A 24,057-nucleotide genomic window follows, 5' to 3' on the forward strand; every position below is an offset into this window, starting at 1 on the left:
CGCTGTGTAAAAAACATCCTCCTCATCTCCCCCTCTGCCTCACAACTCGCTGTGTAAAAAACATCCTCCTCATCTCCCCCTCTGCCTCACAACAACTCGCTGTGTAAAAAACATCCTCCTTATCTCCCACTCTGCCTCACAACAACTCGCTGTGTAAAAAACATCCTCCTCATCTCCCCCTCTGCCTCACAACAACTCGCTGTGTGAAAAACATCCTCCTCATCTCCCCCTCTGCCTCACAACAACTCGCTGTGTAAAAAACATCCTCCTCATCTCCCCCTCTGCCTCACAACAACTCGCTGTGTAAAAAACATCCTCCTCATCTCCCCCTCTGCCTCACAACAACTCGCTGTGTAAAAAACATCCTCCTCATCTCCCCCTCTGCCTCACAACAACTCGCTGTGTAAAAAACATCCTCCTCATCTCCCCCTCTGCCTCACAACAACTCGCTGTGTAAAAAACATCCTCCTCATCTCCCCCTCTGCCTCACAACAATTCGCTGTGTAAAAGACATCCTCCTCATCTCCCCCTCTGCTTCTTTTCCCGATTCTCTTCAATCTGTGTCCCCCTGGTTACCCTCCCTCCTGTGCTGTGCTGTAAAATTCTATGATTCTGTGTGGAAATTAATTTGATTCCCATTTGTGAGTCAGGGTTGGGTGCAGGGTCTGTGGGTCGAGGGATTAACCAATAAAAGATTAATGAGAACTGGGTATGTTGGAGTCAAGCGAGTAACTGACTATCACCCAGGTTCCGTGGTCACTGGGAGGAAATGATCGTCGCTCCCTGGGCCTGCGAGGACCCTGAGGCACGATTGTACCTTCATCTCTCGGGTCACGGCCCATGTTAGGAAGGTCGTGACTTCCATCCAAGAATTATGACCTTCTGCTAAATCGACTTCTGCATATTTTGCAGTGAAGGATTTTGAACCAAAGATCAGACAAGGAATTCAAACGCAAAACTAGGAAAGAGGAGGAAAAGCATATGCTCGAGTTTATAAAGCATTAAAGTTTGTGAAGAGAAAGGAGGTTTCAGCGAGGCAGCAGTGTTCATTCCATTAAAGCTATCGATGGTCTGAACCTCTGTTTGTTTGAATCATCTCTCCCGTCCTCATGCCCGACACAATCAGCGAGAAAACCACTTACCCTTTCCCCTTTCACACCCATGTCACCTTTGAACCCTGGAAAACCATCTTCACCCTGAAAGAGAGAGAGAGAGACGAGATTTCAATCTTCAGAGACTGTTGTCAAACAGGGGGCACATTTATTTCCTTTTAGAGCAGCCAAGGGTGAACTTCAGAATGTAATTATGTTCAGAAGTTCTGCTGTAAAACACAAACATCAGTTGAGTGGACAAAGCTGCAGGTGTCCACCATGAAGCAGACCAGAGCCAGGGAGCCAGACTGTAACTTACAGCATCGGAGGCCATTTGGCCCATCGAGCCAATGCCAGCTCTCTGTGCAGGAATCCTGCCAATTCCATTACCCCCTCCATCCTGGTAGGCTCTGCAAGTTTTTACCCATCAAAAACATTGGCAGCACGGTGGCACAGTGGTTAGCACTGTTGCTTCACAGCGCCAGGGTCCCAGGTTCGATTCCCGGCTTGGGTCACTGTCTACGCGGAGTCTGCACGTTCTCCCCGTGTCTGTGTGGGTTTCCTCCGGGTGCTCCGGTTTCCTCCCACAAGTCCTGAAAGACGTGCTGTTAGGTGAATTGGACATTCTGAATTCTCCCTCTGTGTACCCGAACAGGCGCCGGAATGTGAGACTAGGGGCTTTTCACAGTAACTCCATTGCAGTGTTAATGTGAGCCTACTTGACAATAATAAAGATTATTATTATTAACAATCCATCCAAATTCCTTCAGAAATCACTGCTCTGCTCCCAGAGCCCTCAGTGAATTCCACCTCATTATCACTCACTACATAAAAATGTTCTCCCTCACATTCCCCCCTGCATCTCGTTCCCAGATTAAATCTCGTGTTCCGTTGTCCTTCTAATGCGATCATCAGCCAATGCAAACAGCCTCTTAGTCCACCTGAAACCTGTTGTATAATTCTACACCCTCAATCAAACCTCCCTCAACCTCCTCAATCAAACCTCCCTCAACCTCCTCAATCAAACCTCTCTCAATCTCCTCAATCAAACCTCCCCTCAATCCCCTCAATCAAACCTCCCTCAATCTCCTCAATCAAACCTCCTCTCAATCCCCTCAATCAAACCTCCCTCAATCCCCTCAATCAAACCTCCCTCAACCTCCTCAATCAAACCTCCCCTCAATCCCCTCAATCAAACCTCCCTCAATCTCCTCAATCAAACCTCCTCTCAATCCCCTCAATCAAACCTCCCTCAATCCCCTCAATCAAACCTCCCTCAACCTCCTCAATCAAACCTCCCTCAACCTCCTCAATCAAACCTCCCTCAACCTCCTCAATCAAACCTCCCTCAACCTCCTCAATCAAACCTCCCTCAACCTCCTCAATCAAACCTCCCTCAATCCCCTCAATCAAACCTCCCTCAATTTCCTCAATCAAATTCCCCTCAATCTCTTCAATCAAACCTCCCCTCAATCCGCTCAATCAAATCTCCCTCAATCTCCTCAATCAAACCTCCCTCAATCTCCTCAATCAAACCTCCCTCAATCTCCTCAATCAAACCTCCCTCAATCCCCTCAATCAAACCTCCCTCAATCCCCTCAATCAAACCTCCCTCAATCTCCTCAATCAAACCACCCTCAATCTCCTCAATCAAACCTCCCTCAATCTCCTCAATCAAATTCCCCTCAATCTCCTCAATCAAACCTCTCTCAATCTCCTCAATCAAACCTCCCTCAATCCCCTCAATCAAACCTACCCTCAATCCCCTCAATCAAACCTCCCCTCAATCTCCTCAATCAAACTTCCCTCAATCTCCTCAATCAAACCTCCCCTCAATCTCCTCAATCAAACTTCCCTCAATCTCCTCAATCAAACCTCTCTCAATCTCCTCAATCAAATTCCCCTCAATCTCCTCAATCAAACCTCCCTCAATCCCCTCAATCAAACCTACCCTCAATCCCCTCAATCAAACCTCCCCTCAATCTCCTCAATCAAACTTCCCTCAATCTCCTCAATCAAACCTCTCTCAATCTCCTCAATCAAATTCCCCTCAATCTCCTCAATCAAACCTCTCTCAATCGCCTCAATCAAACCTCCCTCAATCCCCTCAATCAAACCTCCCTCAATCTCCTCAATCAAACTTCCCTCAATCTCCTCAATCAAACCTCTCTCAATCTCCTCAATCAAATTCCCCTCAATCCCCTCAATCAAACCTCCCTCAATCCCCTCAATCAAACCTCCCTCAATCCCCTCAATCAAACCTCCCACAATCTCCTCAATCAAAGAGGATTGACGTCGAGGAACAGCACTGACCCTCGGGTACAGCACTGACCCTCGGCAACAGCACTGACCCTCGGGTACAGCGCTGACCCTCGGCAACAGCACTGACCCTCGGCAACAGCACTGACCCTCAGGACAGCACTGACCCTCGGGAACAGCACTGACCCTCGGGGACAGCACTGACCCTCAGCAACAGCACTGACCCTCGGCAACAGCACTGACCCTCAGGGACAGCACTGACCCTCAGCAACAGCACTGACCCTCAGGGGCAGCACTGACCCTCAGCAACAGCACTGACCCTCAGGGACAGCACTGACCCTCAGGGACAGCACTGACCCTCGGCAACAGCACTGACCCTCAGCAACAGCACTGACCCTCGGCAACAGCACTGACCCTCAGGGACAGCACTGACCCTCGGCAACAGCACTGACCCTCAGCAACAGCACTGACCCTCAGGGACAGCACTGACCCTCGGCAACAGCACTGACCCTCAGGGACAGCACTGACCCTCAGCAACAGCACTGACCCTCAGGGACAGCACTGACCCTCGGGAACAGCACTGACCCTCGGCAACAGCACTGACCCTCAGGGGCAGCACTGACCCGCAGCAACAACACTGACCCTCAGGGACAGCACTGACCCTCGGCAACAGCACTGACCCTCGGCAACAGCACTGACCCTCAGGGACAGCACTGACCCTCAGCAACAACACTGACCCTCTGGGGCAGCACTGACCCTCAGCAACAACACTGACCCTCAGGGACAGCACTAACCCTCAGCAACAGCACTGACCCTCGGGTACAGCACTGACCCTCAGCAACAGCACTGACCCTCAGGGACAGCACTGACCCTCAGCAACAGCACTGACCCTCGGCAACAGCACTGACCCTCGGCAACAGCACTGACCCTCAGGAACAGCACTGACCCTCAGGAACAGCAATGACCCTCGGGGACAGCACTGACCCTCAGGACAGCACTGACCCTCAGGAACAGCACTGACTCTCAGCAACAGCACTGACCCTCAGGGACAGCACTGACCCTCAGCAACAGCACTGACCCTCAGGGACAGCACTGACCCTCGGGGACAGCACTGACCCTCAGGAACAGCACTGACCCTCGGGGACAGCACTGACCCTCAGGACAGCACTGACCCTCAGCAACAGCACTGACCCTCAGCGACAGCACTGACCCTCGGGTACAGCACTGACCCTCAGCAACAGCACTGACCCTCAGGGACAGCACTGACCCTCAGGGACAGCACTGACCCTCAGGACAGCACTGACCCTCAGCAACAGCACTGACCCTCAGGGACAGCACTGACCCTCAGGAACAGCACTGACCCTCAGGGACAGCACTGACCCTCAGCAACAGCACTGACCCTCAGGACAGCACTGACCCTCAGCAACAGCACTGACCCTCAGGGACAGCACTGACCCTCAGCAACAGCACTGACCCTCAGGGACAGCACTGACCCTCAGCAACAGCACTGACCCTCAGGTACAGCACTGACCCTCAGGAACAGCACTGACCCTCAGGAACAGCACTGACCCTCAGCAACAGCACTGACCCTCGGGGACAGCACTGACCCTCAGGACAGCACTGACCCTCAGCAACAGCACTGACCCTCAGGGACAGCACTGACTCTCAGCTACAGCACTAACCCTCAGGGACAGCACTGACCCTCAGCAACAGCACTGACCCTCAGGAACAGCACTGACCCTCAGCAACAGCACTGACCCTCGGGGACAGCACTGACCCTCAGCAACAGCACTGACCCTCAGCAACAGCACTGACCATCAGCAACAGCACTGACCCTCAGCAACAACACTGACCCTCAGGAACAGCACTGACCCTCAGGGACAGCACTGACCCTCAGCAACAGCACTGACCCTCAGGAACAGCACTGACCCTCAGGGACAGCACTGACCCTCAGCAACAGCACTGACCCTCAGGAACAGCACTGACCCTCAGCACCAACACTGACCCTCAGCAACAACACTGACCCTCAGGAACAGCACTGACCCTCAGCAACAGCACTGACCCTCAGGAACAGCACTGACCCTCAGCACCAACACTGACCCTCAGCAACAACACTGACCCTCAGCAACAACACTGACCCTCAGCAACAGCACTGACCCTCAGGAACAGCACTGACCCTCAGGGACAGCACTGACCCTCAGCAACAGCACTGACCCTCAGCAACAGCACTGACCCTCAGGAACAGCACTGACCCTCGGGAACAGCACTGACCCTCAGGAACAGCACTGACCCTCAGGGACAGCACTGACCCTCAGCAACAGCACTGACCCTCAGCAACAACACTGACCCTCAGCAACAGCACTGACCCTCAGGAACAGCACTGACCCTCAGGAACAGCACTGACCCTCAGCAACAGCACTGACCCTCAGCACCAACACTGACCCTCAGGGACAGCACTGACCCTCAGCAACAGCACTGACCCTCAGCAACAGCACTGACCCTCAGGAACAGCACTGACCCTCGGGAACAGCACTGACCCTCAGGAACAGCACTGACCCTCAGGGACAGCACTGACCCTCAGCAACAGCACTGACCCTCAGCAACAACACTGACCCTCAGCAACAGCACTGACCCTCAGGGACAGCACTGACCCTCGGGGACAGCACTGACCCTCGGGAACAGCACTGACCCTCAGGAACAGCACTGACCCTCAGGGACAGCACTGACCCTCAGCAACAGCACTGACCCTCAGCAACAACACTGACCCTCAGCAACAGCACTGACCCTCAGGAACAGCACTGACCCTCAGGGACAGCACTGACCCTCGGGGACAGCACTGACCCTCGGGGACAGCACTGACCCTCGGGGACAGCACTGACCCTCAGCACCAACACTGACCCTCAGCACCAACACTGACCCTCAGCACCAACACTGACCCTCAGCAACAACACTGACCCTCAGGGACAGCACTGACCCTCGGGGACAGCACTGACCCTCGGGGACAGCACTGACCCTCGGCAACAACACTGACCCTCAGCACCAGCACTGACCCTCAGGACAGCACTGACCCTCAGCAACAGCACTGACCCTCAGGGACAGCACTGACCCTCAGCGACAGCACTGACCCTCGGGGACAGCACTGACCCTCAGGACAGCACTGACCCTCAGGGACAGCACTGACCCTCAGCAACAGCACTGACCCTCAGGAACAGCACTGACCCTCAGGAACAGCACTGACCCTCAGGGACAGCACTGACCCTCAGCAACAGCACTGACCCTCAGGAACAGCACTGACCCTCGGGGACAGCACTGACCCTCAGGAACAGCACTGACCCTCAGGGACAGCACTGACCCTCAGGAACAGCACTGACCCTCAGCAACAGCACTGACCCTCAGCACCAACACTGACCCTCGGGGACAGCACTGACCCTCGGGGACAGCACTGACCCTCAGGGACAGCACTGACCCTCAGGAACAGCACTGACCCTCAGGGACAGCACTGACCCTCAGCAACAACACTGACCCTCAGCAACAGCACTGACCCTCAGGAACAGCACTGACCCTCAGGGACAGCACTGACCCTCAGCAACAGCACTGACCCTCGGCAACAGCACTGACCCTCGGGGACAGCACTGACCCTCGGCAACAGCACTGACCCTCAGCAACAGCACTGACCCTCGGCAACAGCACTGACCCTCAGGGACAGCACTGACCCTCAGCAACAGCACTGACCCTCGGCAACAGCACTGACCCTCAGGGACAGCACTGACCCTCGGCAACAGCACTGACCCTCAGCAACAACACTGACCCTCAGCACCAACACTGACCCTCAGCAACAACACTGACCCTCAGCGACAGCACTGACCCTCAGGGACAGCACTGACCCTCGGCAACAACACTGACCCTCAGCACCAACATTGACCCTCAGGAACAGCACTGACCCTCAGCAACAGCACTGACCCTCAGGAACAGCACTGACCCTCAGCACCAACACTGACCCTCAGGGACAGCACTGACCCTCAGGGACAGCACTGACCCTCAGCGACAGCACTGACCCTCAGGGACAGCACTGACCCTCAGCAACAGCACTGACCCTCGGCAACAGCACTGACCCTCGGGGACAGCACTGACCCTCGGCAACAGCACTGACCCTCAGCAACAGCACTGACCCTCAGCAACAGCACTGACCCTCAGCAACAGCACTGACCCTCAGCACCAACACTGACCCTCAGCAACAGCACTGACCCTCGGCAACAGCACTGACCCTCAGGGACAGCACTGACCCTCAGCAACAGCACTGACCCTCAGGAACAGCACTGACCCTCAGGAACAGCTCTGACCCTCAGGAACAGCACTGACCCTCAGGGACAGCACTGACCCTCAGCAACAGCACTGACCCTCAGGAACAGCACTGACCCTCAGCAACAGCACTGACCCTCAGGGACAGCACTGACCCTCAGCACCAACACTGACCCTCAGGAACAGCACTGACCCTCAGGGACAGCACTGACCCTCAGCAACAGCACTGACCCTCAGGGACAGCACTGACCCTCAGGGACAGCACTGACCCTCAGGGACAGCACTGACCCTCAGGAACAGCACTGACCCTCAGCAACAGCACTGACCCTCAGGGACAGCACTGACCCTCAGCACCAACACTGACCCTCAGGAACAGCACTGACCCTCAGGGACAGCACTGACCCTCAGCAACAGCACTGACCCTCAGGGACAGCACTGACCCTCAGGAACAGCACTGACCCTCAGGGACAGCACTGACCCTCAGGAACAGCACTGACCCTCAGGAACAGCACTGACCCTCAGGGACAGCACTGACCCTCAGGGACAGCACTGACCCTCAGCGACAGCACTGACCCTTAGGAACAGCACTGACCCTCAGGGACAGCACTGACCCTCAGGGACAGCACTGACCCTCGGCAACAGCACTGACCCTCAGGAACAGCACTGACCCTCAGGAACAGCACTGACCCTCAGCAACAGCACTGACCCTCAGGAACAGCACTGACCCTCAGGAACAGCACTGACCCTCAGCAACAGCACTGACCCTCAGGAACAGCACTGACCCTCGGGGACAGCACTGACCCTCAGCAACAGCACTGACCCTCAGGAACAGCACTGACCCTCAGGGACAGCACTGACCCTCAGGAACAGCACTGACCCTCAGCAACAGCACTGACCCTCAGCACCAACACTGACCCTCGGGGACAGCACTGACCCTCAGGGACAGCACTGACCCTCAGCAACAGCACTGACCCTCAGGAACAGCACTGACCCTCAGGAACAGCACTGACCCTCAGGGACAGCACTGACCCTCAGCAACAGCACTGACCCTCAGGAACAGCACTGACCCTCGGGAACAGCACTGACCCTCAGGAACAGCACTGACCCTCAGGGACAGCACTGACCCTCAGCAACAGCACTGACCCTCAGCAACAACACTGACCCTCAGCAACAGCACTGACCCTCAGGAACAGCACTGACCCTCGGGGACAGCACTGACCCTCAGGAACAGCACTGACCCTCAGCAACAGCACTGACCCTCGGGGACAGCACTGACCCTCGGCAACAGCACTGACCCTCAGGGACAGCACTGACCCTCGGCAACAGCACTGACCCTCAGCAACAACACTGACCCTCAGCACCAACACTGACCCTCAGCAACAACACTGACCCTCAGCGACAGCACTGACCCTCAGGGACAGCACTGACCCTCGGCAACAACACTGACCCTCAGCACCAGCACTGACCCTCAGGACAGCACTGACCCTCAGCAACAGCACTGACCCTCAGGGACAGCACTGACACTCAGCGACAGCACTGACCCTCAGCAACAGCACTGACCCTCAGGGACAGCACTGACCCTCAGGACAGCACTGACCCTCAGCAACAGCACTGACCCTCAGGGACAGCACTGACCCTCAGCAACAGCACTGACCCTCGGGAACAGCACTGACCATCAGCAACAGCACTGACCCTCAGCAACAGCACTGACCCTCAGGAACAGCACTGACCCTCAGGAACAGCACTGACCCTCAGGGACAGCACTGACCCTCAGCAACAGCACTGACCCCCAGGAACTGCACTGACCCTCAGGAACAGCACTGACCCTCAGGGACAGCACTGACCCTCAGGGACAGCACTGACCTGGAGGAACAGCACTGACCCTCAGGAACAGCACTGACCCTCAGGGACAGCACTGACCCTCAGCAACAGCACTGACCCTCAGCAACAGCACTGACCTGGAGGAACAGCACTGACCCTCAGGAACAGCACTGACCCTCAGGGACAGCACTGACCCTCAGCAACAGCACTGACCCTCAGCAACAGCACTGACCCTCAGCAACAGCACTGACCCTCAGGAACAGCACTGACCCTCAGGAACAGCACTGACCCTCAGGGACAGCACTGACCCTCAGCAACAGCACTGACCCTCAGCAACAGCACTGACCCTCAGGAACAGCACTGACCCTCGGGAACAGCACTGACCCTCAGGAACAGCACTGACCCTCAGGGACAGCACTGACCCTCAGCAACAGCACTGACCCTCAGCAACAACACTGACCCTCAGCAACAGCACTGACCCTCAGGAACAGCACTGACCCTCGGGAACAGCACTGACCCTCAGCAACAGCACTGACCCTCAGGGACAGCACTGACCCTCAGCAACAGCACTGACCCTCAGCAACAACACTGACCCTCAGCAACAGCACTGACCCTCAGGAACAGCACTGACCCTCAGGGACAGCACTGACCCTCGGGGACAGCACTGACCCTCGGCAACAGCACTGACCCTCAGCAACAGCACTGACCCTCGGCAACAGCACTGACCCTCAGGGACAGCACTGACCCTCGGCAACAGCACTGACCCTCAGCGACAACACTGACCCTCAGCACCAACACTGACCCTCAGCAACAACACTGACCCTCAGCGACAGCACTGACCCTCAGGGACAGCACTGACCCTCGGCAACAGCACTGACCCTCAGCACCAACATTGACCCTCAGGAACAGCACTGACCCTCAGCAACAGCACTGACCCTCAGGAACAGCACTGACCCTCAGGAACAGCACTGACCCTCAGCAACAGCACTGACCCTCAGGAACAGCACTGACCCTCAGCAACAGCACTGACCCTCGGCAACAGCACTGACCCTCAGCAACAGCACTGACCCTCAGGAACAGCACTGACCCTCAGGAACAGCACTGACCCTCAGCACCAACACTGACCCTCAGCAACAGCACTGACCCTCAGCAACAGCACTGACCCTCGGCAACAACACTGTCCCTCAGGGACAGCACTGACCCTCAGCAACAGCACTGACCCTCAGGAACAGCACTGACCCTCAGGAACAGCTCTGACCCTCAGGAACAGCACTGACCCTCAGGGACAGCACTGACCCTCAGGAACAGCACTGACCCTCAGGAACAGCACTGACCCTCAGGGAACAGCACTGACCCTCAGGGACAGCACTGACCCTCAGGAACAGCACTGACCCTCAGCAACAGCACTGACCCTCAGGGACAGCACTGACCCTCAGCACCAACACTGACCCTCAGGAACAGCACTGACCCTCAGGAACAGCACTGACCCTCAGGGACAGCACTGACCCTCAGCACCAACACTGACCCTCAGGAACAGCACTGACCCTCAGGAACAGCACTGACCCTCAGGAACAGCACTGACCCTCAGCAACAGCACTGACCCTCAGGAACAGCACTGACCCTCAGGAACAGCACTGACCCTCAGCGACAGCACTGAGCCTCAGGAACAGCACTGACCCTCAGGGACAGCACTGACCCTCAGGGACAGCACTGACCCTCAGCAACAGCACTGACCCTCAGCAACAGCACTGACTCTCAGCAACAGCACTGACCCTCAGGGACAGCACTGACCCTCAGCAACAGCACTGACCCTCAGGGACAGCACTGACCCTCAGGAACAGCACTGACCCTCGGCAACAGCACTGACCCTCGGGAACTGCACTGACCCTCAGGAACAGCACTGACCCTCAGGAACAGCACTGACCCTCAGCAACAGCACTGACCCTCAGGGACAGCACTGACCCTCAGGAACAGCACTGACCCTCAGGAACAGCACTGACCCTCAGGAACAGCACTGACCCTCAGGGACAGCACTGACCCTCAGGGACAGCACTGACCCTCAGCAACAGCACTGACCCTCAGGAACAGCACTGACCCTCAGGGACAGCACTGACCCTCAGGAACAGCACTGACCCTCAGGAACAGCACTGACCCTCGGGAACAGCACTGACCCTCAGGAACAGCACTGACCCTCAGGGACAGCACTGACCCTCAGCTACAACACTGACCCTCAGCACCAACACTGACCCTCAGCGACAGCACTGACCCTCAGCAACAGCACTGACCCTCAGCACCAACACTGACCCCCAGGGACAGCACTGACCCTCAGCAACAACACTGACCCTCAGGGACAGCACTGACCCTCGGCAACAGCACTGACCCTCGGGAACAGCACTGACCCTCGGCAACAACACTGACCCTCAGCACCAACACTGACCCTCGGGGACAGCACTGACCCTCGGCAACAACACTGACCCTCAGCACCAACACTGACCCTCAGGAACAGCACTGACCCTCAGGGACAGCACTGACCCTCAGCAACAGCACTGACCCTCAGCACCAACACTGACCCTCAGCGACAGCACTGACCCTCAGCAACAACACTGACCCTCAGCACCAACACTGACCCTCAGCAACAACACTGACCCTCAGCACCAACACTGACCCTCGGGGACAGCACTGACCCTCAGCAACAGCACTGACCCTCAGCAACAGCACTGACCCTCAGCAACAACACTGACCCTCAGCACCAACACTGACCCTCAGCAACAACACTGACCCTCAGCACCAACACTGACCCTCGGGGACAGCACTGACCCTCAGCAACAGCACTGACCCTCAGCAACAGCACTGACCCTCAGCAACAGCACTGACCCTCAGCACCAACACTGACCCCCAGGGACAGCACTGACCCTCGGCAACAGCACTGACCCTCAGGAACAGCACTGACCCTCAGGAACAGCACTGGCCCTCGGCAACAGCACTGACCCTCGGCAACAGCACTGACCCTCAGGAACAGCACTGACCCTCAGGGACAGCACTGACGCTCAGGAACAGCACTGACCCTCAGGAACAGCACTGACCCTCAGGGACAGCACTGACCCTCAGCGACAGCACTGACCCTCAGGAACAGCACTGACCCTCAGGGACAGCACTGACCCTCAGGAACAGCACTGACCCTCAGGGACAGCACTGACCCTCAGGAACAGCACTGACCCTCAGGAACAGCACTGACCCTCAGGGGCAGCACTGACCCCCAGGAACAGCACTGACCCTCAGGAACAGCACTGACCCTCAGGAACAGCACTGACCCTCAGGGACAGCACTGACCCTCAGCAACAGCACTGACCCTCAGCAACAGCACTGACCCTCAGGGACAGCACTGACCCTCAGCAACAGCACTGACCCTCAGGGACAGCACTGACCCTCAGCGACAGCACTGACCCTCAGCAACAGCACTGACCCTCGGCAACAGCACTGACCCTCAGCAACAGCACTGACCCTCGGCAACAGCACTGACCCTCGGCAACAGCACTGACCCTCGGCAACAGCACTGACCCTCAGGGACAGCACTGACCCTCAGGGACAGCACTGACCCTCGGGGACAGCACTGACCTGGAGGAACAGCACTGACCCTCGGGAACAGCACTGACCCTCAGGGACAGCACTGACCCTCAGCAACAGCACTGACACTCAGCAACAGCACTGACCCTCGGCAACAGCACTGACCCTCGGGAACAGCACTGACCCTCAGGGACAGCACTGACCCTCAGGGACAGCACTGACCCTCAGGGACAGCACTGACCCCCAGGAACAGCACTGACCCTCGGGGACAGCACTGACCCTCGGCAACAGCACTGACCCTCAGCAACAGCACTGACCCTCGGCAACAGCACTGACCCTCAGCAACAGCACTGACCCTCAGGGACAGCACTGACCCTCAGGGACAGCACTGACCCTCAGCGACAGCACTGACCCTCGGCAACAGCACTGACCCTCAGGGACAGCACTGACCCTCAGGGACAACACTGGCCCTCGGGGACAGCACTGGCTCTCGGGGACAGCACTGACCCTCAGGAACAGCACTGACCCCCAGGAACAGCACTGACCCTCGGGGACAGCACTGACCCTCAGGAACAGCACTGACCCTCGGGGACAGCACTGACCCTCAGGAACAGCACTGACCCTCAGCAACAGCACTGACCCTCAGGGACAGCATTGACCCCCAGGAACAGCACTGACCCTCGGCAACAGCACTGACCCTCGGGGACAGCACTGACCCTCAGGAACAGCACTGACCCTCGGGAACAGCACTGACCCTCAGGGACCGCACTGACCCTCAGGGACAGCACTGACCCTCGGGGACAGCACTGACCCTCGGGGACAGCACTGACCCTCGGGGACAGCACTGACCCTCGGGGACAGCACTGACCCTCAGGAACAGCACTGACCCTCGGGGACAGCACTGACCCTCGGGGACAGCACTGACCCTCAGGGACAGCACTGACCATCGGCAACAGCACTGACCCTCAGGACCAGCACTGACCCTCAGCAACAGCACTGACCCTCAGGGACAGCATTGACCCTCGGGGACAGCACTGACCCTCGGGGACAGCACTGACCCTCGGGGACAGCAATGACCCTCAGGAACAGCACTGACCCTCGGGAACAGCACTGACCCTCAGGGACCGCACTGACCCTCAGGGACAGCACTGACCCTCGGGGACAGCACTGACCCTCAGGAACAGCACTGACCCTCAGGGACAGCATTGACCCCCAGGAACAGCACTGACCCTCGGCAACAGCACTGACCCTCGGGGACAGCACTGACCCTCAGGAACAGCACTGACCCTCGGGAACAGCACTCACCCTCAGTGACCGCCCTGACCCTCAGGGACAGCACTGACCCTCGGGGACAGCACTGACCCTCGGGGACAGCACTGACCCTCGGGGACAGCACTGACCCTCAGGAACAGCACTGACCCTCGGGGACAGCACTGACCCTCGGGGACAGCACTGACCCTCAGGGACAGCACTGACCCTCGGCAACAGCACTGACCCTCAGCAACAGCACTGACCCTCAGGGACAGCACTGACCCTCGGGGACAGCACTGACCCTCGGGGACAGCACTGACCCTCGGGGACAGCACTGACCCTCGGGGACAGCACTGACCCTCAGGAACAGCACTGACCCTCGGGAACAGCACTGACCCTCAGGAACAGCACTGACCCTCAGGAACAGCACTGACCCCCAGGAACAGCACTGACCCTCAGCAACAGCACTGACCCTCAGGGACAGCACTGACCCTCGGGAACAGCACTGACCCTCGGGAACAGCACTGACCCTCAGGGACAGCACTGACCCTCGGGAACAGCACTGACCCTCAGGGACAGCACTGACCCTCGGGAACAGCACTGACCCTCAGCGACAGCACTGACCCTCAGGAACAGCACTGACCCTCAGCAACAGCACTGACCCTCGGGTACAGCACTGACCCACCTTGGCGACCCGCTGGTCTGAGAAACAACCATTGATTGATGTTTTCTGTCTGAAGCCAGGCTGACGGAGTCCCGCAATCCCTGCTCTGCGTCTGCTCCTTTTTAAAAATGTTAGTGTATCCAATTCTGTTTTTTTCCAATTAAGGGGCAATTCAGCGCGGCCAATCCACCCACCCTGCCCATCTTTGGGTTGTGGGAGCGAAACCCACACAGACACGGGGAGAATGTGCAAACTCCACAGTGACCCAGAGCCGGGATGGAACCCGGGTCCTCGATGCCGTGAGGCAGCAGTGCTAACCACTGCACCGCCATGTGTCTGCCTTACTAACACGTACCATAACCTCTGGCCCACCTCCCCTGCGGAATATCTGCAACCCCCCCACCCATATCACTCTGTCACCAGCGAGCAACTATTCAATGTCGGACCATCTGACAGTTTGCGCATTGACTGGGCAAGTTGTAGTGACCCTGACGAGAGTCACTCGGGGCCTGTGGGAAACAAACTACCCGCTCATGGGCGGAGGCCTACTAGCCGGGGCTCTGGGAATCTAAAAGCCAGCCGGATTGGATTGACCCGCATTGGGATCGACCCGGATTGGGATCGACCCGGATTGGGATCGACCCGGATTGGGATTGGCCCGGATTGGGATTGACCCGGATTGGGATTGACCCGGATTGGGATCGAGCCGGATTGGGATCGGCCTGGATTGGGATCGAGTCGGATTGGGATCGACCCGGATTGGGATTGACCCGGATTGGGATCTGCCCGGATTGGGATCGAACCGGATTGGGATCGGCCCGGATTGGGATCGGCCTGGATTGGGATCGGCCCGGATTGGGATCGACCCGGATTGGGATTGACCCGGATTGGGATCGCCCCGGATTGGGATCGGCCCGGATTGGGATCGACCTGGGATCGGCCCGGATTGGGATCGACCCGGATTGGGATCGGCCCGGATTGGGATCGACCTGGAATGGGATCGGCCCGGATTGGGATCAAGCCGGATTGGGATCGGCCCGGATTGGGATCGACCTGGAATGGGATCGGCCCGGATTGGGATCGAGCCGGATTGGGATCGGCCCGGATTGGGATTGACCCGGATTGGGATCGGCCCGGATTGGGGCCGACCCGGATTGGGGCCGACCTGGATTGGGATCGATCCGGATTGGGATCGGCCTGGATTGGGATCGATCTGGATTGGGATCAGCCCGGATTGGGATTGACCCGGAATGGGATCGGCCTGGATTGGGATTGGCCCGGATTGGAATCGACCGGGATTGGGATCGGCCTGGGTTGGGATTGGCCTGGATTGGGATTGACCCGGATTGGGATTGGCCCAGATTGGGATTGGCCCGGATTGGGATCGACCCGGATTGGGATCGGCCCCGATTGGGATCGACCGGGATTGGGATCGTCCGGGATTGGGATTGGCCTGGTTTGGGATTGACCCGGATTGGGATTGGTCCGGATTGGGATCGGCCCGGATTGGGATCGACCCGGATTGGGATCGTCCGGGATTGGGATTGGCCTGGATTGGGATTGACCCGGATTGGGATTGGTCCGGATTGGGATCGGCCCGGATTGGGATCGACCCGGATTGGGATCGACCGGGATTGGGATTGGCCTGGATTGGGATTGACCCGGATTGGGATTGGCCCGGATTGGGATTGGTCCGGATTGGGATCGGCCCGGATTGGGATCAACACGGATTGGGATCGTCCGGGATTGGGATCGTCCGGGATTGGGATTGACCCGGATTGGGATTGGCCCGGATTGGGATTGGCCTGGATTGGGATCAGCCCGGATTGGGATCGACCCGGATTGGGATCGACCGGGATTCGGATTGGCCCGGATTGGGATTGGCCCGGATTGGGATCGGCCTGGGTTGGGATTGGCCCGGATTCGGATCGGCCGGGATTTGGATTGGCCCGGATTGGGATCGGCCTGGGTTGGGATTGGCCCGGATTCGGATCGACCCAGATTGGGATTGGCCCGGATTGGGATTGGCCTGGATTGGGATCGGCCCGGATTGGGATCGACCCGGATTGGGATCGACCGGGATTCGGATTGGCCCGGATTGGGATTGGCCCGGATTGGGATCGGCCTGGGTTGGGATTGGCCCGGATTCGGATCGGCCGGGATTTGGATTGGCCCGGATTGGGATCGGCCTGGGTTGGGATTGGCCCGGATTCGGATCGACCCGGATTGGGATTGGCCCGGATTGGGATTGGCCTGGATTGGGATTGGCCCGGATTCGGATCGGCCTGGATTGGGATTGGCCCGGATTGGGATCGACCGGGATTCGGATTGGCCCGGATTGGGATTGGCCTGGATTGGGATTGGCCCGGATTGGGATCGGCCCGGATTGGGATTGGCCTGGATTGGGATTGGTCCGGATTGGGATCGGCCCGGATTGGGATCGACCGGGATTCGGATTGGCCCGGATTGGGATTGGCCTGGATTGGGATTGGCCCGGATTGGGATCGGCCCGGATTCGGATTGGCCTGGATTGGGATTGGCCCGGATTCGGATCGGCCTGGATTGGGATTGGCCCGGATTGGGATCGGCCTGGGTTGGGATTGGCCCGGATTGGGATCGGCCTGGGTTGGGATTGGCCCGGATTCGGATCGACCCGGATTGGGATTGGCCGGGATTGGGATTGGCCGGGATTGGGATTGGCCCGGATTGGGATTGGCCCGGATTGGGATTGGCCGGGATTGGGATTGGCCGGGATTGGGATTGGCCTTGATTGGGATCGGCCCGGATTGGGATTGGCCCGGATTGGGATTGGCCTTGATTGGGATCGGCCCGGATTGGGATTGGCCCGGATTGGGATTGGCCTTGATTGGGATCGGCCCGGATTGGGATTGGCCCGGATTGGGATTGGCCCGGATTGGGATTGGCCCGGATTGGGATTGGCCTTGATTGGGATTGGCCCGGATTGGGATTGGCCCGGATTGGGATTGGCCCGGATTGGGATCGGCCTGGGTTGGGATTGGCCCGGATTCGGATCGACCCGGATTGGGATCGACCCGGATTGGGATTGGCCCGGATTGGGATTGGCCCGGATTGGGATTGGCCCGGATTGGGATTGGCCCGGATTGGGATCGGCCTGGGTTGGGATTGGCCCGGATTCGGATCGACCCGGATTGGGATCGACCCGGATTGGGATTGGCCCGGATTGGGATTGGCCCGGATTGGGATTGGCCCGGATTGGGATTGGCCCGGATTGGGATCGGCCTGGGTTGGGATTGGCCCGGATTGGGATCGGCCCGGATTGGGATCGGCCTGGGTTGGGATTGGCCCGGATTCGGATCGACCCGGATTGGGATCGACCCGGATTGGGATTGGCCCGGATTGGGATTGGCCCAGATTGGGATTGGCCCGGATTGGGATTGGCCCGGATTGGGATTGGCCCGGATTGGGGCCGGCCTGGGTTGGGATTGGCCCGGATTGGGATTGGCCCGGATTGGGATTGGCCCGGATTGGGATCGGCCTGGGTTGGGATTGGCCCGGATTGGGATCGGCCGGGATTGGGATTGGCCCGGATTGGGATCGGCCTGGGTTGGGATTGGCCGGGATTGGGATTGGCCGGGATTGGGATTGGCCGGGATTGGGATCGGCCCGGATTGGGATCGACCCGGATTGGGATTGGCCGGGATTGGGATTGGCCGGGATTGGGATCGGCCCGGGTTGGGGCCGGCCTGGGTTGGGATTGGCCCGGATTCGGATCGACCCGGATTGGGATCGACCGGGATTGGGATTGGCCTGGGTTGGGATTGGCCCGGATTGGGATTGGCCGGGATTGGGATTGGCCGGGATTGGGATTGGCCCGGATTGGGATTGGCCCGGATTGGGATTGGCCTGGATTGGGGCCGGCCTGCTCGGTGGTCCTGGGTGGATCCTATTGGCTGGGCGCTGCCCAGCGGCATCTTTATGTGGTTGGGAAAACCTCGGTTGTGATTCAGGCTCTCGGGTATCCTGAACTTTTATACAAATCCTGAAAGAACCACACGTGGATGTGAAACTCGCGTTCTCGGGGATAAATTTCCGAAATATGATACCGGCCTGGATTCTCCGAATTGCAGACTAAGTCTTTCCGCCAGCGAGGGAACAGGCCATTTTGTGGCAGAAAAACCCGCAACAAATGCATCGATGATCTGCCGAGTGGGGGGCTTGCAGCCCCCGGAGTTACCTGCAGATACGGCCAGAGAATGGCCGGCTCCGTGGCCGTGCGTGCAACATGGTGCCACAGACCCAACCTAACAAATAATGACCCCCAGTAACACCCCCTCCACCCCCGGACCACCCACCATCAGTCCCCCCAGCCCTTGTCGAGGATCCCCCTGGCCAGCGGTACGGCTCCAGCCCGACCGTGGCGGTCCAGGACTCAGTCCGCAGCAGCAATGCGGGGTCCACAAAAGAACCAGGATAAGTGTTGCACGCCGTCGGGATCTCAGCCCACCGGGGGCGGAGCATCGGGGGAGGGTCTCAGGTGACGTCCTGAGGCCGTCCCAGTGGCGGGCTTTCGAGTATGCCGTTTCCGAGGGGGCGGGACATTGAAAAGCGGTGCCGCCCTGATTCCAGCGCAGACGGGGATTCTGTGGCCGATCGCTGGGATTGTGTACGAGCGAAGCGTCCGCTAACTACCCTGATCCACACAACAAGTGGGAGTTTCCACTTAACCTGGCAGGAAATACTGAGGAAAAGGGTTTTTATTTCTAACTCTCCCCAATTCAACCAATCAAAAGCTATTTACAAATGTGTCCTAAAGTGGGAAACGCAGCCATCAAAATGTGTTCAGGAAGATCTCACAAACAGCCACGTGAGACCGAGCAAATTGTATATCAGTGGAGATATTGCCCAGGGAATCGGGCGATTCGCTGCTCCTCCTCAAAGACCGGCTGTTAAATCTTTTACATCCTCGGTCTCAGACATAAGGGGCCTCAATAACTGTTTCATCCAAAATTTATCAGAAGCAATGTTTTCATACAAAGTGTGGAGGCAATCAGAAAACCCAACAAGCAGTGTATCTGAATAAAACCAGCTCGGGATCGCCACCCAGAGGCTGCTGCAAGCAACTGTTCAGCAAGACAACTTAACTCAACCATTCTCACCCTTTCCTGGTCGCCTCCGCGGCTATTACCCTCATTCCAAAACTCCGCTGCCTCTACCCTAACTCAGGTCAAGTCCCGTTTGCACATCACCATTGTGTTCGCTAACCAATGTTAAAACTGGGAGAGCCAGACAGTAAAGGATAGAAAACAAACATTTATTTGTAGACATTGTACATCTGTTACAGCCCAGGCTGCATCAGTCCCCTCGGTGTGAGCACAGGTAAATCCCCAATTAACACCCTCCACTTGCTGATAATTAAAATACCCAATTAAAATAAAACAATCAGATTCCGGGAGCTGGGTTCTCTCAAAATGAGACTATGTCCCAACGCCGGGGTTTACTCCCGAAATACCTTGAAAAAAGGTAGACAAATTCATAGCCCGGCAGGGGGCTAGCAGGAACCCGGAGTGAATCTCGCAGCTTTTGCTGCAGATACGGGCCCCTTTCTCCGCCGGGTCAGGGGCTGCGCATTCGCACGGCAGTGACCTCCAGCGGCCGCACTGTGCTCCATGGCGGAATCGGACCGCGGAGCCAGACCGAAGGAGACCCCCCCCCCGATCGACCACACACACGACCCTCAACCCATCGCACATTTAATCGGCGACCGCCTATACGGCACCCACCCCCCCGGTCTCTGATCCGCCCGCCCCCGTCCAGGACAGCCGCGCGCGGACTGAGTCCGCAGCCGCCACGCGAGCCTCTGACCGGCAATAGATGGTTAGTCCCACGCCATCGGGAACTCGGCCGGTCGGGAGCGGAGGTTTGCTGAGTGGGCTCCTGGCAATGGCCCCAGCCGCGCGGTGTACTCCCCGGTGATGCCGATTTTCGGGGCCCGCAGAATTGCCGGACCGGTAACGGGCCGCGATTACAGTGTCGGGCTGCGGAGAATCCCGCCCAGGCCTCCCTCTCCCCAATTAAAAATAAGAAAAATCGACCTTTTGTCAACGCAACCAAAATATCAAATTGAACCAAAACCTACATATTCTGTGCAAAACATTCTGAGCCGTCCGTCAGGGCCACTCTGTGCAAACAATCGGACCGTTGATGACTTGCATTTATTCATTTCATTTCAGCGAATCCTTTTCTCCAATATTTGTTTGAAACCAGCAATCGTCACCTTTTTCCAGCCACACATTTCGACTGATGTACATTATTCAACAATGAAAAATTATTTACAAAACATCGATGGTTATATTATCCATAGAACGATAGAAAATAGAAGCAGCAGGAGGCCATTCGGCCCTTCGAGCTGCTCCGCCATTCATTATGATCCTGGCTGGTCATCAAGTTCAATACCCTGATCCCGCCTCCCCCCCGTATCCCTCGATCCCTTTAGCCCCAAGAGCTGTATCGAGTTCCTTCCTGAAATTCCACAACGTTTTGGCCTCAACTACTTTCTGTGGGAGTGAATTCCACAGATTCCCCGCTCTCTGGGTGAAGAAATGTCTCCTCACCTCAGTCCTAAAAGGTTTACCCCTTATCCTCAAACTACGACCCCTAGTTCTGGACTCCCTCCACCATCGGGAACATTCTTTCTGAATCTGATATTATTAGAATTTTGCAAGTCTCTATGAGAGCCCCTCTCACTCTTCCAATGAATATAATCCTAACGGACTTCGCCTCTCCTCATATGAACAAAGAACAAAGAACAAAGAAATGTACAGCACAGGAACAGGCCCTTCGGCCCTCCAAGCCCGTGCCGACCATGCTGCCCGACTAAACTACAATCATCTACACTTCCTGGGTCCGTATCCCTCTATTCCCATCCTATTCATATATTTGTCAAGATGCCCCTTAATCGTCCCTATCGTCCCTGCTTCCACCACCTCCTCCGGCAGCGAGTTCTGTGTAACAAAAACTTGCCTCGTACATCTCCTCAAAACCTTGCCCTTCGCACCTTAAACTTATGCCCCCGAATAATTGACCCCTCTACCCTGGGGAAAAGCCTCTGACTATCCACCCTGTCTATGCCCCTCATAATTTTGTAGACCTCTATCAGGTCACCCCTCAACCTCCTTCGTTCCAGTGAGAACAAACCGAGTTTATTCAACCGCTCCTCAAAGCTAATGCCCTCCATACCAGGCAACATTCTGGTAAATCTCTTCTGCACCCTCTCTAAAGCCTCCACATCCTTCTGGTAGTGTGGCGACCAGAATTGAACACTATACTCCAAGTGTGGCCTAACTAAGGTTCTATACAGCTGCAACATGACTTGCCAATTCTTATACTCAATGCCCCAGCCAATGAAGGCAAGCATGCCGTATGCCTTCTTGACTACCTTCTCCACCTGTGTTGCCCCTTTCAATGACCTGTGGACCTGTACACCTAGATCTCTCTGACTTTCAATACTCTTGAGGGTTCTACCATTCACTGTATATTCCCTACCTGCATTAGACCTTCCAAAATGCATTACCTCACATTTGTCAGGATTTTTATTTTTAAAAAAAATAAATTTAGAGTACCCAATTCATTTTTCCCAATTAAGGGGCAATTTAGCGTGGTTTGGGTTGTGGGGGCGAAACCCACGCAAACACGGTGAGAATGTGCAAACTCCACACGGACAGTGACCGAGAGCCGGGATTGAACCTGGGACCTCGGCGGCGTGAGGCTGCAGTGCTAACCACTGCAACACCGTGCTGCCCTACATTTGACCGGATTAAACTCCATCTGCCACCTCTCCGCCCAAGTCTCCAAACAATCTAAATCCTGCTGTATCCTCCGACAGTCCTCATCACTATCCGCAATTCCACCAACCTTTGCGTAGTCCGCAAACTCACTAATCAGACCAGTTACTGGCCGAAAACGGGCGGCCACTCGGCCTATCGCGGAGCGGAGGATCGCCGGGTTCAATCTGCCTTCCCGTAATACTTCTTGCCTTAAAACATATGCACTTCAGGCCACCAGACCCGCTGTGTTCAGCAACTTCTCCCCGTCTGCTCTGCCTCAGAGCCCCACTGTCCCTATTCCCTAGTTCTCCCTCAATGTTTTCACCTTCTGGCCTATTGCTCCGGTACCCACCCCCCTGCCAAACTAGTTTAAACCCTGTCACCCCAGGAATCAGCCTGGTAAACCTTCGCTGCACTCCCTCCGTAGCAAGAACACCCTTCCTCAGATAAGGACACCAAAACGGCTCTATTCCTGTATTCAAGTCCTCTCGCTATGAAGGCCAACATACTATTTGCCTTCACTGCCTGCTGTATCTGCTCGCTTACTTTCAGTGACTGATGCACGAGGACAGCAAGGTCTCGCTGAGTATCCGCCTCTCTCAATTTAACTTTCAGTTTAACCTCCACTCTTCAGGTCATCCATTGTACACAATCCCACTTAAAATATTTAGCAAACCGGATCCCATATCCATAGTACTGGGTAATGAACCAGGACAAGTGATAGATTTGTTAGTGGGGGAGCATTTTGGAGATAGTGACCACAATTCTGTGACTTTCGCTTTAGTAATGGAGAGGGATAGGTACGTGCAACAGGGCAAGGTTTACAATTGGGGGAAGGGTAAATACGATGTTGTCAGACAAGAATTGAAGTGCATAAGTTGGGAACATAGGCTGGCAGGGAAGGACACAAGTGAAATGTGGAACTTGTTCAAGGAACAGGTGCTACGTGTCCTTGATATGTATGTCCCTGTCAGGCAGGGAAGAGATGGTCGAGTGAGGGAACCATGGTTGACAAGAGAGGTTGAATGTCTTGTTAAGAGGAAAAAGGTGACTTATGTAAGGCTGAGGAAACAAGGTTCAGACAGGGCATTGGAGGGATACAAGATAGCCAGGAGGGAACTGAAGAAAGGGATTAGGAGAGCTAAGAGAGGGCATGAACAATCTTTGGCGGGTAGGATCAAGGAAAACCCCAAGGCCTTTTACACATATGTGAGAAATATGAGAATGACTAGAGCGAGGGTAGGTCCGATCAAGGACGGTAGCGGGAGATTGTGTATTGAGTCTGAAGAGATAGGAGAGGTCT

The 24,057-nt window shown here is 56.7% G+C and overlaps 1 protein-coding gene across 1 annotated transcript in view; it reads right to left on the reverse strand.

Annotated features, from left to right (window-relative positions):
- The window catches only part of col11a1a (collagen, type XI, alpha 1a), a 1,142,395-nt gene that overhangs the window by 684,735 nt on the left and 433,603 nt on the right, over nt 1-24,057 (reverse strand). Inside the window, 1 exon segment of the mRNA XM_072510277.1 lies at nt 1,143-1,196. Coding sequence (XP_072366378.1) covers nt 1,143-1,196 — 54 coding nt within the window.

Source organism: Scyliorhinus torazame, chromosome 7 (assembly GCF_047496885.1).
Source record: "Scyliorhinus torazame isolate Kashiwa2021f chromosome 7, sScyTor2.1, whole genome shotgun sequence".
Classification (NCBI taxonomy): domain Eukaryota; kingdom Metazoa; phylum Chordata; class Chondrichthyes; order Carcharhiniformes; family Scyliorhinidae; genus Scyliorhinus; species Scyliorhinus torazame.